General features: G+C 30.9%; 1 protein-coding gene across 1 annotated transcript in view; it reads left to right on the top strand.

Moving 5' to 3' along the window:
- The window catches only part of C15 (homeobox protein C15), a 35,992-nt gene that overhangs the window by 4,720 nt on the left and 12,548 nt on the right, over positions 1-18,724 (top strand). Inside the window, exon 2 of the mRNA XM_085203351.1 lies at positions 13,070-13,298. Within this exon, the coding sequence (XP_085059477.1) occupies positions 13,070-13,298 (229 nt within the window). The remainder of the gene's footprint in view (positions 1-13,069; positions 13,299-18,724) is intronic.

Here is an 18,724-nt window from a genome sequence, read left to right as displayed (position 1 = left end):
CAAACAAACAAATAAATTATATATTTATAGTACTAAACACAAAGATATAATCTCATTTCCTGTCACCTCAGCTTTCTCAAGTCGGTCACAATCGTTTGCGATCAATAGACAGTGTAATTGGCCATGTTCTCGTAATGGCCGCTACTTCCGCACAGGACCGCAGTCTTATTTATTTACTTTACTAGACTGGGGTTGGAACGTTAAATAGGAGGTTAAATAATGTATTTTATAACTTCGGAAAATAATGGAGATATTAGTCACTATACTATTTTTATATATTTAATAGAATGAAAGAAGGTTAAAGAGTGTAAGGCTATGAAAATATGCCACAAAGGTTTACTGTAAAGCGTGTTTTGGCACATTTGTCCTCAAGTTAATATTTCTTCAATATTATGTTATGATAGAATGGTAGGCAGAGGGAATCTATTGTTAAGACACTCTACTTTCCGTCCGACTTTGGGGATGCGTCGAGTGGTGGAATTTACTCATGCTTTGTCTGCCAGAGCGAGGAAATAAAAATAAATTTAATGATTTCAACAGAGATTGAACCTACAACCTTTGCGTCCCATTTACAGGTTGCTCCATGACGACCTCTATTTTTCTTGTAATTATTTTAAAACATTATTTCTATGAACAAATCCTTTGATATAATTTAGTTGTACAACGCATATATATGTCTATTTATTAATCTTTTAAAACTAAACCTTTGGCCTTATCTGAGTAAGCCATAAAACAACATACCGTGGCAACCCAGTACAACATAAATATGTAACATACATGTTTCTTTCATGTAAACTCATAGCTTATCATCGATGTCTAATTTCCATTTTATCGACAATCGATCTTTAATTACTTTTAGATTCGAGGCTTGTTCGTTCATCTGTATGTAGAGATATCCCATACTAGCATCCTTACACCGGGATTTCTATATTTTGATAAGATTTTTCGTGGTTCTTACGATAAAGTCCACGTTTACTTTAGTAAGGTATCTCTTTAGGCTGATAAAGCTTTTAAGTTGTACATTATAGAAGTAAAAGAAGCTTTAACTTTAATTGATTAAAGTTTTATAAGATTTTAATCAATTAAAGTTAACTAAGTATTTACTACTTACTTAATTATGATTAACATTTTTGTTATAACGTGAAGAAAAATGGTATTGCTAATATAATATCCTTTTGAAGCTTTAATTCTTAAATATGCATTAATTTTGAATTACCTACCGGATAAGGTTACCTTGGTTTAATAAAATAATTCACAATGTTTCCTTCCGTCAAAACGGAGTGTCTTGACACTAGGGTATCTCTACAGGTCATACTATAAGCGCGATAAAGCGTAAACCTGAAAAATAACTATACCTATTTTGTATTTTGTCATTAGATTCTAAAGATATTATACAAATCTTCAAATATTTAGTAGGTAATTCCCTCCAATCTAACAACGCACGATTTGCATCATTCCATTATTTTTCTTAATAAACGTAGGTCTATAATTTAGGTCAAAACCTTACCTGAGCGCGCACGAGCAGACGGATAAAACAATTTAGTTCTGTAATTGTTTTATTTGTACCAATGTCTTCCATTTTATTTATTTTTTTGTTTATTTTTGTTTATTGAGTTATATTATATGTGTTGACGAAAATGAATCACGACTTGAGGCTGTTCATTGAAATATGAGCGTCAATTATAATAAATATATTTTCTCATAAGTTCATTGTTTATCGTCTGTCGATAAAATAACTGAATAATAATCATTTCTGATATAATTTCAGTAGTTTTTCTTCGTTAAATTTCATGACATTGTGGGTAGTTGACTAAATTAAATTTAACAATGGTAATCCATTGACAAGAATTGACTATAATTATGTGTTACCTATACATTTATTGAAATGTGGTATTCGAAGAACATTCGTGTGCCTCAGACTTACAACAAAATCAAAGTTTTCAATATTTTTGAACTTAAATTACCTATTTTAATTTCAAAATACTTTCTAATCTTCATTTTTCTTCAAATATTTAAGCCTAGAAACAAAAAAGTAAAAAATAGATAATGGAAAACTTTCATACTTGTTTTTTCTTTACCTTTTTTTTTATGGGATTTATACCAACAAGCTAACCTTACAAGTGACAGGTGCTTCACAGAACCATCCAAACATTATTTGCATGAATTTTAACGTATTTATTTCAAATAACAATATCAAGAATACGCCATTCTCCTATATAAATAACCATAAGAGCCTTTGAAGTGGCCGACGAGATCGTATACCCATGATTAATAGTGTATACACTTAATTGACGTTTCAAGTCGTTTATTACTTACCGCCATTTACACCAATAAATGTGCCATTTTAATAAACGCTAAATATTGAACGAAATTGCTTGTAATAGTCTGTATTGTAAAAGAGAGTGAAGTGTTTCTTGTATGGTGGAACCTTAGAATAAAGTTGAAATGGATAAGGTAATATTTTTTATCTATATGAAGTTACTTTGGAAAATCTTTGAATTTACTGTTTTAGTTATCAGAATAATATAATTTAATTAAAAATATTATAGAGAATAGTTGATAGAAACTACTTGACATATTATATGAAGTAAGAAGTCGTATGGGTACCCCAATTGGAATTACAGGTCGAAAAAAATGTTTACAAATATAAAAAATACATGTGTTTTAATTTAATTTCAGCATTATAATTTTTTAAACTGTATCCAGCAAAAGGCTCGCTCTAGTAACGTTGGGTTAAGTTCTGTCACATAACACGTAATTCCACTAGAATCCGGCGGAAAGTGGGAAACGAAAGTGCCTTAATGGGGAATGGACTAACACTAGGTCAGCAGGTTCTCTCTGCCTAAAAAAATAATAATTAGTTAGATCACATATTACTTACTAAGTTCAATCAATAGAGCTTTTAGATATAGTCAGTTATTGTTTAACAAAATGATAGTTACAAAGCTATTTCACTATACAGATTCCATTAAACGTGCAGACAACACGTCAAAATACCAGAATTCCAAACTATGTAATCTCTCAACATCTAATTTGGAATCCGCAATATCATCGATACTAAAATAATAATATCGAGTATTCCCCGACGCGGCGGGTTGAAAGTTTGACGGCATACACGGTGATGCCGTGAATGTATCTATAGGGTTTTGTAGGGTAGGTTTATTATTTATGTAAATATGCAAAAAAAATTACGTTCTATTTTCACTTTTGTAACATATTCAAATAAATTAAAATAATATATCCTAATAATATATTTCATTTAGGATCCTTGGCACCCTCGCAATCCCTCAAACCCTCCTTCCAGCTTCCTCGCAAAATGAGCCATAATGAATCGAGAGAATATACATACATTACATATAATATACAATACTATCACGCCTTTAACAGAGTAGGCAGAGAAAACCTATTTAAATAATGTTAGAACACTCGGTTTTCCACGTTTCCGCCAAATTTAATAGACCTTTGTGTTGAGAGTCAGAACTCAAGGCCGCTCTGGTTCTCGCTGATATCTAGATATAGATCGAGATACCAGAACGAAGAAATGAGAAAGTTTCTTCCCCCGAGTGAGGATCGGACCCACGACCGTTTCGTTTACAGTCAACACGCTGTGCTGGTGCACCACGACATCGTTCAAAAAAGAAGAATAGATAATACGCAAATCTTTTTCTATTGAAACTTTTCGTTTCAGCATAGTCCCAACAAATCATCAGGATAATAAAACATTGATACCGCCCTCGCTCCCATACAGCGTTAAGTGCGTTCCTCCAAAGTGAAATGTGATGATGTCTGATACTTTACAGTCAAAATTCATAAGCAAAACTGTTTCATGAATATATGATATTTCTTTATTTTGGAAATATGAAAAATGACTTAGGTCTGTATTTATAAGCCGCTCTCAAGTCTAAGGTCAATCTTGAGATGCCGTTTTCATTCATTAATTATATATCTCAGACTTGAGAGCGATTTATAAATACGTGACTTAGTGTGATACTCATTGATTTCAGTTTCCATAAATAAGAATTGGTTCTAAAATTTTAATCTTGTTGTAGAGTATATAAAATGATAATAAATAATTAATGCAAGGAATTACTTACAAATAGGTTTATTTTTTTTTAAGTAGTTTATGCGTTTGAGACGTACAGTTTGTACATACTAACTACATAGTAGCTGCTTGTAATTCAGGATTTATTTTAAGCTCTTTTCAATATATAGGTATGTAACAGAAATATGTGATTGAGGCATTAAGTTTCAGTTAAAATTCGTTAATTCCATTAGATTTTTTTTTTATATCTTTATCACTAGATTCTCAAATTATACCTCATAAATACGAAAGCTATGCGACATTAAAAAAATAATACACTAAAACCCATCTACCTACGTATTAAAAATGTATTCATATTTCATAAGCTAGCTAGGTATACCGAATACCCCAAAATCATCGATACACTAAAACATCGATAACGCGTCCGCCATATTTCCCCCGAGACGCTATGAAAATTTGACGCGCCTCCGCGATGATATAGGCGTGGTATGGAATCCCCTGAAACCACACTTTTACTATTAAATATTCTTTGTGTGAAAGCTTTGAGCTTTTATATTGAAACTTTAATTTTACAATATTTATAGAATTTTTAAAAATTGGAATATTTCTTGATATTTTTTTTGCTTCACGCTTTATGCCGCATATTGCAGGGTAGGCAGAGGGAACCTGGGAACTTATTGTTAAGACATTCCGTTCCCATTAAGATACTTCCACTCCTCACTTTCCATCAAAATCTGGAGGCATTGCGGGTTTCGTAGCTTAAATCAATGTCACGCTTTACTTCATTACCAGAGTGAGGAAATGAATATACTAGGTATTTTATTTCCTCAAATGAGAATTGAACCCATAACTTGCCTCGTTTTCAGTCGCACTTCAAGTATACGCCACGAATGGCCTGTAAATTTTTTTCGATTGCTAGATAAGATTTAAATATTTTATTAAATTTTATAAATATCTATCTTACAATAAGAATAAAATAAATGTGTAATATTAGATAGTAATATTAAATTCCGCTTTAAATTGTTAATAACTAGTTTAAGTATTTTATGTGGCTTTCAAACAAAACGATCTCGAAACATAATACATATTATGAGTTTTCGTATACCTGGTAAAAACCTAGGTCATTTACACTCCGACGATGTGCCGCCGCCCTACGACGACCTTCTTTCATATAGATAAAGATTAGAAAAAAGACTGAAAGTGTAAAAAGATATATTTTATCTCTAGATTTTCAGTGTTTCAGTTTAATATAAATAAAACTAAAACAAAATATATGAATATAAAATGAGTTGTTTGCGTTAGCATTACGGCATTCTCTTTACAGCGTGTAAGTGTTTTACCTGTATATAATATGAACTTATATTAAAACAGAAATTTAAAATAATAGCCTGTACTAAGTAGTAAAGTTCAAATAGATCAAGGTTGATATGTTTTATCGCCAATCCATATTATGGGAGATCATAAAAACGGCTATATTTCAAAAGTGTTAATATATGAGAAAGCTGCCGTCGGTAGACGGAGAAACTCGTACATAAAATATTATATTGCTTATATTTTATTGAGATTAGATCATCCTGGAAGTGTCCCATGGTAAAAAATGTCTATATGCTTTACTTTTTTATTATTATACATCTTCAATTCAGCGGGATAGACGAAAATGACTTAGTGTCTTAGTTCTTTTATTTAAAATACGTAGTGACATAACAATAAAAAAGAGACAGAGACATGACACCACTTAACCTTTAGTTTACTCAAAATTATACATTAAATGTTGATTTACACACGAATTCGCTAATAAAAATAAAATTCCCAATAAAAACCTTTTTTACAACTCGAAAATAACATTATATGGAAGGTTTTAAACAAAGCCTTATTATACGTGTTTAGGACTAATTACGTGAAAGACAAACCGGCTAAATTATGTTCAATTAGGTTTTGTGACGGCCAGAACATGATGATGACAACGTATGGACATCATTTTAATGATAGTAAGCGTGTAGATAATGATTCTTCATGTGAACATCTCATGGTTGTCATTAACTGGTGGTTACGTTGGAATCTCTTATAAGCATATTTTTTAATTAAAAAGAAAATACAGAAGTTTCAAAAGAAACAAGACTCAGGTATTATAATATTTTATGGTAATTTTCTGTTATGTACGTAGTTTTAAAATGCGCATAATACGCAAATATCACCAGTATCACTTGAATGCCTAATTCTAATTAGAAAAAGGCATTCGAGGCAAACACAGGACGTCAAGTTAAGCAATTTTTATGCTATCCAAAAACAATTTTCTTATTCCATGCCATTTTTCCCTTGGCTCACAGTAAATCGATACATTTTTAAATTTTTGGATAATGTAAGTTAAACTCTGGTAACGTATAAAGAAGATAAAAAAGGCACGTTAAAAATGGTTCCTATATTAAAATTTACCGTTGCAAATAATATCCGAATTTGCAGTCACGCTAAGCACCGCCTTGCACCATCAACCTACATAAACCATAGATTCCATCATTATGTAGTGAATTATGGAAGAAATATAGAAGGTAACGACCTAACAATGCATAGAAGCAATAACATTAAATCTAAACTCCACACACATGAAACGAAAAAGAACATTTTAGAGTAAAAAGTACTAAAAGCTCAACATCATAAACCTCCCTTTGTCCCAACGACTGCAATGTTTCACTGCAACTACGTATCCCGATTGCATCCCGCTTTCATCTCTTGAATATTCCATGAGCTCCTGTGCTGTACTATACACAGTACTCCCTGCACAGGCTCGTTTGATAACCTAACTAGCAGATTGGTATCGGTTGTTTCCTACAATATGTATGAGATTTTGTCCATTTTTTTCCATTCCGGACCACTGTCCGCTCGTAATTGGAAAATGTAGCGTCGCACTACCGTTTTTCTGATTCCGCACCGCCCGGATTCAGTATTTACGAGCAATAAACGCAATTTTAATAAGACTTGATGGGAGGAAAAAAATGTTTATCGACTACAAATTTGTTGGTGCTAAATATTTTATAATACACCATTATATTGATTGATTGATTGTATCGTAATTAACGTCCCAAATTATATGTAGTCGTAAAACGTTAAAAGGCAAACGTATCGCTGTTTATTTCTCCAAGTTAGTGGGTAGGTGTTAAATCATACACGGGGCTGGAGAGCAGGCGTGGACAAATACGACTGTTGGAGTGATGGAGCGTCTGCCTCCAATCCCTAGCGACGTTGAGTCCAATTAGACGTCAAGCATCCGTCTTGCAACCTCCCCGTGGGGTGGCGAGTAAATATGACTGAGAATTTCCCGCTTTTTAACCTGAAATATGGAACGTTAGTGGCGCGAAATTTGAGCCGACGCGTCTCGATGAATAATTTTTTAAAGCACCTCTGAAATGAGTTGTTGAAATATTAAGTAGATGCATTGAAGTATACCTTAATGTTCAATTTTTTATCTTTAATGTTTCTTTTTTATTTTTAATGTACTTAGATTCTTGTAGTCTTTATATAGTTATCTTAAATATTCTTTATCAATACATTAATTTCATACAAAATAACAGATTCTTACATATGTTTGTATATTTTTGAAGTAAAGTTAATATTAAAACAATATTTCAAATTCGTTTACAGTGAATCCGGCGGACGGGTACGAGGGAACCCGCCCAAAGGGATAATATCATAAAGGGTAACCCGAGATGGTTAAACCCTTCAATGTTAATTTATTTGCTAATTTTTCTTCGCGTTTAACTTAGTGTTATTACATTTTACCTACTTTAGCTTATTTAATATTCATTTCATTTGACGGGGGATTGTGTAGATTTTAATTTCATTTCAACATTCTTTTTAAGATCTCGTAAATTGTAAACGTGTTTCCTGATTGGTTCTTTTTAATTTTTTTAAGAAAAAATATAACTTTTAAGAAGATATTGAAAGTAATTTGATGTGTCCTGCAAATTATTTGAAGCAATAATAATGTCTTTCAATAAATTGAGTTTTTAATTTTAATAAGACTTCATTACAAATAATTGAAGAAAATGTAGGTAACTATATATTAACATATAGATTATTTAAAAAATAATTGCTGTATTATTCTATATATATCATAGTCTATTCAAAATGATTTAAATTGAAATAATAATGATATTACGAAGCCAACTTTATTATATCAAAAATTTACAAAATATAATAAAAAGAACACATCCGCCTAGAACTTTGGTAACTTTTAAATACCATTAAAGAGAATAACATGAATAATAAATACAAATTTAATATAGAATTATTCCTTATAGCATTATTTGGCAAAGCCTCGTGAGGCTGTAGTATGTGGGTAGCGGGTACGCATGAATCATACCCTAACAGGATTAGGGCGACCAAATCTTGTTATACAACCCTCCTCTGACGCGTGACGTAGGTATAGCACAGTACATATATGAATATATGTACATATATTTATTTTAGATGGAAACAATTGTTTTATTTTGTATACAAATAATTTTCTTTCTTTAATAATAACTTTCAATAATGAAAAAAAATATTAAAGTGCTTCTTTAGCTTACAAAAACATATCTTTAAAAATGTTACTTTCTGATTTATTTAATATTTACAATAATATAAATTTTTCAACGTTATAAGAATTAAATATCAAATTTGAAATATATAGAAATTAATAATTACCTTTTTTTATATATATATATTTGTTTAACATGAAAAAAAAAACTTATTTCATTTATTAAAACACGTCGCAAGAGATTTACCTCTAATAGGTATGTTATCCATAGAATATATATACAAATAGTACTTATTGGAATAAATTCTTATATTGATTATAAATAATAAGAAATATAATTATTTTACTATCAATCCATGATTACTGATAGAATTGCGGTGTTATCATCACGACATCTTCAAATTAACTTTTGCAATTTATTTATTATATTAAAATTCTATATATTTTATTACATTATAATTGTAATATAAGCCAAGAGAAGAAAGAAAATAGGTGGCTTATATTAATTTGTTATACTTACTAATATTTAAGGATATTTTGGACGTAAAAAGAATAAAAATTAGCACGGTTTTATTGTGAAATTATGGCCAAAATATAAAAATATTTAAATAGACATATCCAACTCTCCCTATTATTTGATGATACTTAACGGTAAGTATGAAATCAATTTAAGAGGATATTTATACTAAAAATTATTATCAGGCAACACCGAGTCATAGCTATAGTTGATGATTTGACTGACCCAACGTGCAATAACGTGAAAATTGATAGGAAAGTGGAAAATAGAGAGAGTATCTTAGCAGTACATATACACATAGAGATTAACTAAGTCACCCTGCTATATCGCAAAAAGGAAATAGCGTTACATATATAAATTACATATACTCGTATACCTATATTAAAGTTAGGTAATTTATAGTACACGATATATATAGGTATTAAAAGTAAAGATAACACAAAATTAATTCCACACATTCGAACACACCTAATAAATCGAGATACATTATGTTTATACGTTTCTGAACTAAAAGCTTTGTAAGCTTTTTTAATTATATGCTAGTATAGGAAACTTCAATATTACTCATTAAATACATAAATAACTACACATGTTGACCTGTTATGTTAATTTAGATAATTCTACTTTATACTTACATTTTAACGTCGTAAGCTTGTCGCACTTTCTTTTATAGAACTTAAATAACATTAAGTTACTTCAATACTGATATCGATATAAAATTGAATATAATTTTTTAATAGTGAAATTAAATAATTGTCGCCAATTTTATAAATGAATAAGCTATTAATAATAATATCAGGTTATTTTAACAATAAAAAAAAATATAAATGTATAATTTATATTTAAAAATTTAAAATTGTTTAACTAACTAATTAGAAAAAAAATGTTAATAATAACATATTAATCAACGTAAAATCAGTATAAAAAAGCTCTACTGTTACTAATTAGCCTAGCTAGACAAAGTAAATGAGCAACGTAGAACGTTGAAATAACGCATGTATGCCTTATGCAAAGTAAGAGGGGATTTCTCGAAACTCCTGCTGGAACGAGAATACCTGAGATTTTCTAGTTTATGTCATAAGTCCACGCAAATATAGTTACGGGCGACGACTAGTTAAATTAGTTATAAATTTCATTTACAAATCCTGGATTTGATGCCAGTCGTGGTTCGATTCTCACTTGAGAAAATAAAATATTTAATATTTGTATTTCCTCTCTCTGGTAACAAGGCAAAGCGGAACGTTGACTTCCGCCACTGAACGAGCAATGCCTTCATAATTCGGCGGAAGGTGGAGAACGGAAGTGTTTTAATGGGAACAGAGTGTCTTAACAATAGTTTCCCAGGTTCCCGCTGCCTATCCCACTATGTGTGGGATACAGAGTGAAAATATGTAAGTACTTATGTTTAAATCTACCTACGTAATTTGCGGTTTTACGAAGCTGCTATTACGCTTCAACCAATGAGAGCGCGTCGTTTAATTCAGTTTTACGTTTTAAAAATAAAATACACGTCTACTTGTACGGCTGTAGTCACGAAATGAAAATTATATGTAAATTGATACATTACTTGATTAGGAATAACATGATTTTATACGAATATCATTATTTTATACGAATAAAGAGAAAAATAAATAGAAAAATAAAACATAGTAATATAACAAAGATACTGAAGGAAGGTCACGTAAAAAGCATGAGGACCCGCCGGAGGGCATGTATGAAGAGGTTGATGACAGTGGACGAGGCGAAAGAGGTATGTAGAGACCGTAGCGTTTGGCGCGCCGTTCTCTCTGACTACCCCGCTAAGGATAAAGCGTAAAGCTATGTATGTATGTATGCATAAGAAAAATCACGAAATGGAAACGGTAACAATCAAAATTAAATTAAGTAATATATGCGCAGGATTCAGTCAATTGATGTATTTTTTTTGTACTTTTGTACTTTTGTAGGGAACATAGACATAATTATTTGATATAGATTTCAGCTTGACACCTCCACGCGTTCTTGAGATAAAAGCTCTTGACAGGCGGATAGACAGAAAATAAATAAGATCATCTATTAAGATTACGTTTTCACCTTTTGAGGTGCGGAACCTTAATTTATTAAACAAAATACCTAAGACTTGAATTACAAATATATAGGTAAGTATATTATATTATATAAGTACTAGCGGCCCGCTCGCGGTTTCACCCGCGTGAACTATGTTATTATTAATTTCTGTCTCTATGGCTACGTCCTAGTGACGTCTATGCAAAATTTGAGACTCCTAGCATTTGTAGTAACGAAGTTTCATACAAACTTTCGACCCCAATAACAACCCCTTAGAAGTCGAATATTGCAAATTCCCGTCTTAGCGAGCACCGACGTCCTATAAATAAGTGTGATGCAAAATTTGAGATTCCTAGCACATGTAGTTTCTGAGATTTCGTGATGAGTGAGTGACCTTTCGATTTTATATATATAGATGTAATGTATTACGCATCACGAACACAAAGCCTTTGTGGCCAACTAATAACAAAACAAAAATTAAATGAACACTGACGACCGAATGTTATTTGGAATTACACTCAGTTCTAGTTAAAGCAGACATGATCTCATCTTACGGCCCATTTAATGCAAATCGATCCGCCACAGAGCGACCAATCGCGTCGAATCAAAAGGTAATTTATTGAATTTCAGGTTTTTAAGTAATTTTCGTAACCACTACACTAGAGATGATTGAGGATTATTTTAATTTCGTAATTATTTTATAAATTGTTTTTTTTTTATTTGCATTTTTAAGTCGTAGGATGCTTATTGTATATAATATTCATTTAATATATTTTTTCATTTAAAAATGTGGTCAGCTATTTTTAAGTTTTCCCGGTTTATCAACTAAAATAAATATTGCTTGTTTAATTAACGAAAAAGACTACAAAAGACCATTCACTACTCACTTTCAACCCAAACACGTTGCGAAACCTAACGCCGCGTTCTGTCTAACCAAAGCATTGTAACCACAATCTTTAACACCAAATATACGTAAAGAATCGACTTCATAATCATCAGTGTAATATCAAATATATTTCAACTGGTACAACGGTGGCGTCCTTTTAAAGTGGCTTTTAGCGGCCATTATGGTTGCGGTTACCTCAGCAACCAAGCCTGTGTTTAACGCTAATATGGATAAAGTATTTTTGATTACTATACAAGTACCCACCAATCGTATATAAGATTTTGATGAGGTTTTTTTTATTTATGTATTCATAACATTCTGTAATGACTGAACGCCATTCGACTCGATTAACTCGTGATTTCAATTACGAAGATAAAATTTAAATGAACGGCAAGTCTAAGCAATTTGTGTAATAGCTCTGATGCTATTTTCTGATAAGTAGTTGGATTGTTTATATTATTATATTTTTTTTTGTTATGTAATTATTTTCTTTTTATGTGAAATCTGTAATTTACATAAATGTTCTATTACTTTTAATGTTTCAGTTATTATGTATCTTATTGTATATACTCGACTTTTATTTTTTTCATTACTATTTACTTATTTTTTTTATTGTTCTACCTTCATCTAAGATATTTTATTTTTTTAATTCTGAATCTGATTCTAATCTATGAATACATCGTCTAAATAAACAAAAATATTTAAATAAGCTAAATATATTTATTCAAAGAAATAGCATTCCTAGTGAATTTTTAAAAAGCGTTTGAAAAATGTTTATGTAAATTCAAATATGTGTTATATTAAAAAATACATATAATACATACTTTTTTAAATTGAACTTTACGGACACTTATAAAAGAATTGGAAATTCTATAGATACTTTCAGTTGAAAATTTATCTTTAAAATACGATGATTTTATAATTATGTTTACATGCTAATTGAATAATATATTAATCGATTATTTCTTCATTCTCTTTAAAAACTCTATATTTTTTTCTATTTATTCCAAATAAAACATTTTCTAAATTAGTGAAAGTGACTAAACAAATATTTTTACTCCACAGCCTCATTCCCCATAACGAGGCGGATCGGACATCCCTACCAAAACAGAACACCCCCCAAACGCAAGAAACCCCGGACGTCCTTTACGAGAATGCAAATTGCTGAGTTAGAAAAGAGGTTCCACAAGCAAAAGTATTTAGCATCAGCTGAAAGAGCTTCCTTGGCGAAAACATTGAAAATGACCGACGCCCAAGTGAAAACTTGGTTTCAGAATCGTAGAACGAAATGGAGGTATGTATTTTTTTATATTATTTATGAATAACCTAGGAAAAATGTTCAGAAAACCAAGACTCGAACCCACGCCTCCGGGAAACCGTCGTTTCATAAATATTATGCTTTCTTGGAGAGAATGTAGTGTTAAAACGCTCTTACACTATTCATTGCCCAAAAAAAAATTCGAGTATGAATAGAATTTATTCGAATATATATATTTTTTTAAATAAAAAAAAATGCTCTCTCGAAATAGATTTGAACTTACAACCATCAGTGCACATCTCAATCATCAATAGATTTCTTCTTTTCGTTATAATAAATTAATTCATACATTAAAAGCCTCCAAACCTCAATAATTAATACATTACAAAGATGTACCAGTGACATGTAAATTACCATGTTATGTTTACATACTCTGTGTTTCCTCTTAACAAGTGAGAGGAAACACTGGATATGTAAACTTTTATCTTTACAACAATCAAAGCGTGAGAAAAAAATGCTAATTGAATTTAAATATAAAGTTTATTTCACTTTAAAATTAACTAAGCTATTGAACTCAAGCGTTAAAATGAGTAAACGATACCCATAAATCTAAATCTAAACATTTGTTTACTTATGCTAATATCTAAAATATTTTTTCTGTTAGTTCACTAACATAACTTTAACTAACACTAGCTAACTTCATTAAAATCCTATGAGTAGGTTCAAAGATTTGTAGGAAGCGATTGTTTTAAGTATAATTGTTTTATATATTATTTAAAGAAGAGGATGTATGAAATAAGGTTTTAATTGAATATATAAATAAAATTTTATTATAATGTATCTAATAATAAAATACTTAAGAGAGGTGTCGGTAGCTTAAGATAAAATGGATTTATGATACATTTTAGTACCACTCTAAAGATATTTTTTGCTTATTAACATTATTGCATGATAATCCATATAAAACTCCTGCGTTACTGAGTTACTGACAGATATACACAGAGAAACCTATAGACTTAGCAAGTGAAATTTAGAATGGTAGGTAGGTTAGGGAGTGTGGGGGAGTTAGCAGAGGAATTCTTAAATTCCTACGGCAACGGGAAAATACGCAACGGAAAAAAATGCAGTCAAGTTAGCTATGAGTAAAATTTTTACAATCTTTTTATTACGATCATGTTTAATTAAAAAGAAGTGCAGAGACACATGCGTACGACTCTAAGCGCGATAGTAGTGGATTCGATACCCACTCATGGAAATAAATTATTTAATATTTTCTTTTCTTCGTTCTGACAAAGCGCGGTATTAAGTACCGCCAGAGTTAGTATGTCCATATGTACATATATGCAATTAAGATACGACAAGTTTCGAATAAAGGATTTTGTTATAAAGCTTTAATTTTATATCATTTGATATCTTTCTCATTCCGAAGTAAACGAAGACTAATTAAATATAATGTTTATAGTTTAAAGTTCTTAACGGTTTTAAGTGTAACGACTGTTTAACGAGGTCGATCGGTTTGTGCTTTCGTTAAAATGGAGTAATTATAAAATTTTTATTTCACGAGAAACCTTATTTTAAATGCCATCCCTTTATAGTAAACTAGCGGACGCGCGCAGCTTCGCTTGCTTATTTAAGGGTGAATTCTTATAAACCACGAAACATGTGGTCAATGAAATATTTTTAAGAGTCTAAATTTCAAATTTTATAAAAATCGGTGGCGATTTAAAGATTTTTCCATACAAACTTTCAACCCCTTGTTTGCACCTTTAGGGGGTGAATTTTAGAAAACCATGTAACACATGTTCAATTAAATATTTTTAAGAGTCTAAATTTCAAATTTTATACTAATCGGTGGCGTTTTAAAGATTTTGCCATACAAACTTTCAACCCCTTATTTACACCCTAAGGGGAAGAATTCTAGAAAACCATGAAACATGTGTTCAATTAAATACTTTTAAGAGTCTGAATTTCAAATTTTATAAAAATTGGTGCCGATTTAAAAAAAAGTCTATACAAAGTTTCAACCCCTTATTTGCACCCTTAGGGGGAGAATTCTAGGAAACGTTGAAATACGTGTTCAATTAAATACTTTTAAAAAGCTAAATTTCAAATTTTATAAAAATTGGTGCTGATTTAATTTTTTTTCCATACAAACTTTCTACCCCTTTTTCACCCCTTTAGGGTTAAAATTTTTCAAAATACCTTCTTAGTGGATGTCCAGATTACGAAAGTAAACATCTGTCTAAATTTTACGTTCCTACCACCAGTAGTTACGGCTGTGCGTGCGTCTTACCTCAGTCAGTGAGGACAAGTCCTTTTTTATATATATAGACTAGCGGACGCGCGCAGCTTCGCTTGCGTATTTAAGGGTGAATTCTAATAACCCATGAAACATGTGTTCAATGAAATATTTTTAAGAGTCTAAATATCAAATTTTATAAAAATCGGTGGCGATTTAAGAATTTTCCCATACAAACTTTCAATCCCTTATTTGCACCCTTAGAGGGTGAATTCTAGAAAACCATGAAACATGTGTTTAATTATATACGTTTAAGAGTCTGAATTTCAAATTTTATAAATATTAGAGACGATTTAAAAAAAACCTATACAAACTTTCAACCCCTTATTTGCAGCCTTAGGGGGAGAATTCTAAAAAACGATGAAACACGTATTCAATTTAATACTTTTAAAAATCTAAATTTCAAATTTTATAAAAATCGGTGCCGATTTAAATTTTTTTCCATACAAACTTTGAACCCCTATTTCACCCCTTGAGGGTTAAAATTTTTCAAAATCCCTTCTTAGTGGATGTCCAGATTACGAAAGTAAACTTTTGTCCAAATTTAACGTTTCTACCTTCAACGGTTACGGCTGTGCGCGCGTCTTACCTCAGTCAGTGAGGACAAGTCCTTTTATATATATAGAAGATAGATGAGTGGATGAAGATTTGTGACTGTAATCTTTATCGAATTTGTTTACTAATTTGAATAATTAACGTTACCATAGGCAAAACTCATTAGAATAGTTAATTATTAGCCAATTCTGTATAAGATAAAAAAACAATATCTATATCTGGTTAAAATAAAACAGTGCTACATTTAGGATATGAATTTGGTATATTTAAACGCCATATCAATTATAAAATTGAATTGATTTGCTTAATCTTCACGCTATCTCCCGCATATAACTGGGTAGGTAGGACTAGGAACCTAGGACTTAGTGTTAAGACACTCTGTCTCCATTAAAACATTTCTATCACCCAGTGACAAAACTCAAGGCCTCGCATTACCTCGTTACTAGAGCGAGTAAATGCTACATTTTAAATACTTCACTTCCTTGATTGGGAATTGAATCCATGATATGTCACGTTTACCTACAGTGCCACGACTGGCCTCCATAATACACAATAACCAAAATTTTTTATTCTCATCTAATAGATCAGGCCTTAAAATAAATAACTCATACAAACGACCCCATAAACACCAATTTATACTAGCTTATACCATAATTATCATTGAATAAATTTCTTTAAAATTCAATAACTATATTAAAAGTGTTCGAAGTTCTATTATTTTAAAGCTAATAGTCGACATTGACTTAATAAACGCTTTAAGAGTCTTATCTTCTACATACATCTAATTAAAATTCCTATCACAGTGATCGTCGAGATTACGATAAGGCTTTATTTTATTGAATAAATTATTATGGTTAATCGATTAATTACTGCCATTTCTACACTCGGACGTAATGTTAAATGTTCAAATCATTATATTGAAGTCAATCCTTATATTGGAATGAAATATTTATTCTGTTTGGGAGATAAATGAAAATAACAGGAAAAATGTCAATCCAAGGATTGTTTTGTGGGTCGATTATTAAGAAAAAAATATAATTACTTAATTAAACAATTGTTGCTCCTAAACCAGAGCGAAGAAATGAAAATATTAAATATTTAATTTGCTCGAATGGGAATCGAACCCACAAGCTGTCACGTTTGCAGTAAACATCTGGCCTCATAATACAAAAAAATAAAACAACAAATACGAAAAAAACAATACAAAATAGGAAAACCAAAACCCCTTGCTCCTGTGAGACAATGGCATCGTGGTGGCGATTACACTCTAATGGACAAGCGATGTTTGTGTAGAACTCTGATAACAGCCTGATAGCACGGCGCCACCGCACCGATACCGGTACTGGCGCGGGTTCTTATCCTTTGTTTGGGTATAGAGGAATTGGCAAGTGATTTATTTATTTGTGTTATTTTAAAATATGTATAATAACACAAAAAAATAATATTGAAATGCATTTTTGTGAATTATCTCTTCATAGGAAAAGGAAACTCTTTAATATTGGTGTCGATAAGATGATGTAACCAAACGGCCAACTTTGACTAGCTTTTTGAAAAAATAGACCCCCCCCCCCCCTTACCCCACCATAACCACAAAAACTGACAAATTATTGACTACCATACGTTTCCAAAGAAAAGGCTTCGAACCAGCAACTAAATAATAAACGATAAACTGTCATTAACACTATAGATCCCTAATGCGTACCGACGGCTGATAGTGTGATAGAACCTTTATATTTTTATAGCTAACGCGCCCCGACACTGGTTTTAGTCCTTATCTACTGATAGTTTCAACTTATGTTTGGAGATTTTAAATACATTTAATTTTGTGTATTCGTTGATTTCGTATAATTTCCATTATGCTATGCGTGGTGATTTTGGATTTTAGGTTGTATCTCTTTTATAATAAGGTAGTGTCTAACTTAATGTTAAGACGTCTCATTCCTCACTTTTCGCTGAGTTTTCGAGAAATAGCGTCTTGAGTGGCGGAACTTAACGCCGCGTTTTGTTTTAATACCACATCGTAGAAATTACACGTTTATTTCATGACGGTCGGATTTGATAGAAAGTAAGCACATATTAGAAATAAATATAAGTTCTTCTCCTGTTTAATAAGAATTAATTTTATTTTTACCTTCGAAAAGATAAATGTCTGAGTAGTAAGTACTTTGTGCCTTTTAATTTCATTAAAAAAGAAACGAAATATTTTTCTATTTATTACTTATGCTTATTTTTTCCATGACTTTTTCTCTTAGCAGAGTATATAAAAAGAACTTGTTTTCAAGAAAATTGGAAAGGAATTTTCACCAGAATTTGAGACCAGAGCGGAGAAATAAGAATAATTCCTTTACAATAAGGATCAAATTTACAACCACAGCGTTTACAGTCATACCCAATCTCAATGCCCCGCGATGGCTTATCCAAATGAAATATCATAGATAAAAAACTATTAATATTAAAAACAATAGATTAATTATTATCAAATTATGAAATACAAGTGAACCAAAGGGAAGTTATAATCTATTTTAATAACGATATGAGGGCTACCTGTTTTTAAGCCACCGGAGCTTAAGTAATTCAATCATTGTGATATTTAGATGTTATTTATTCC

This window comes from Heliconius melpomene, chromosome 19 (genome assembly GCF_056956725.1).
Source record: "Heliconius melpomene rosina isolate 202511_hmr_F chromosome 19, ASM5695672v1, whole genome shotgun sequence".
Taxonomy (NCBI): Eukaryota; Metazoa; Arthropoda; class Insecta; order Lepidoptera; family Nymphalidae; genus Heliconius; species Heliconius melpomene.
This window is presented reverse-complemented; position numbering and strand designations above follow the sequence as displayed.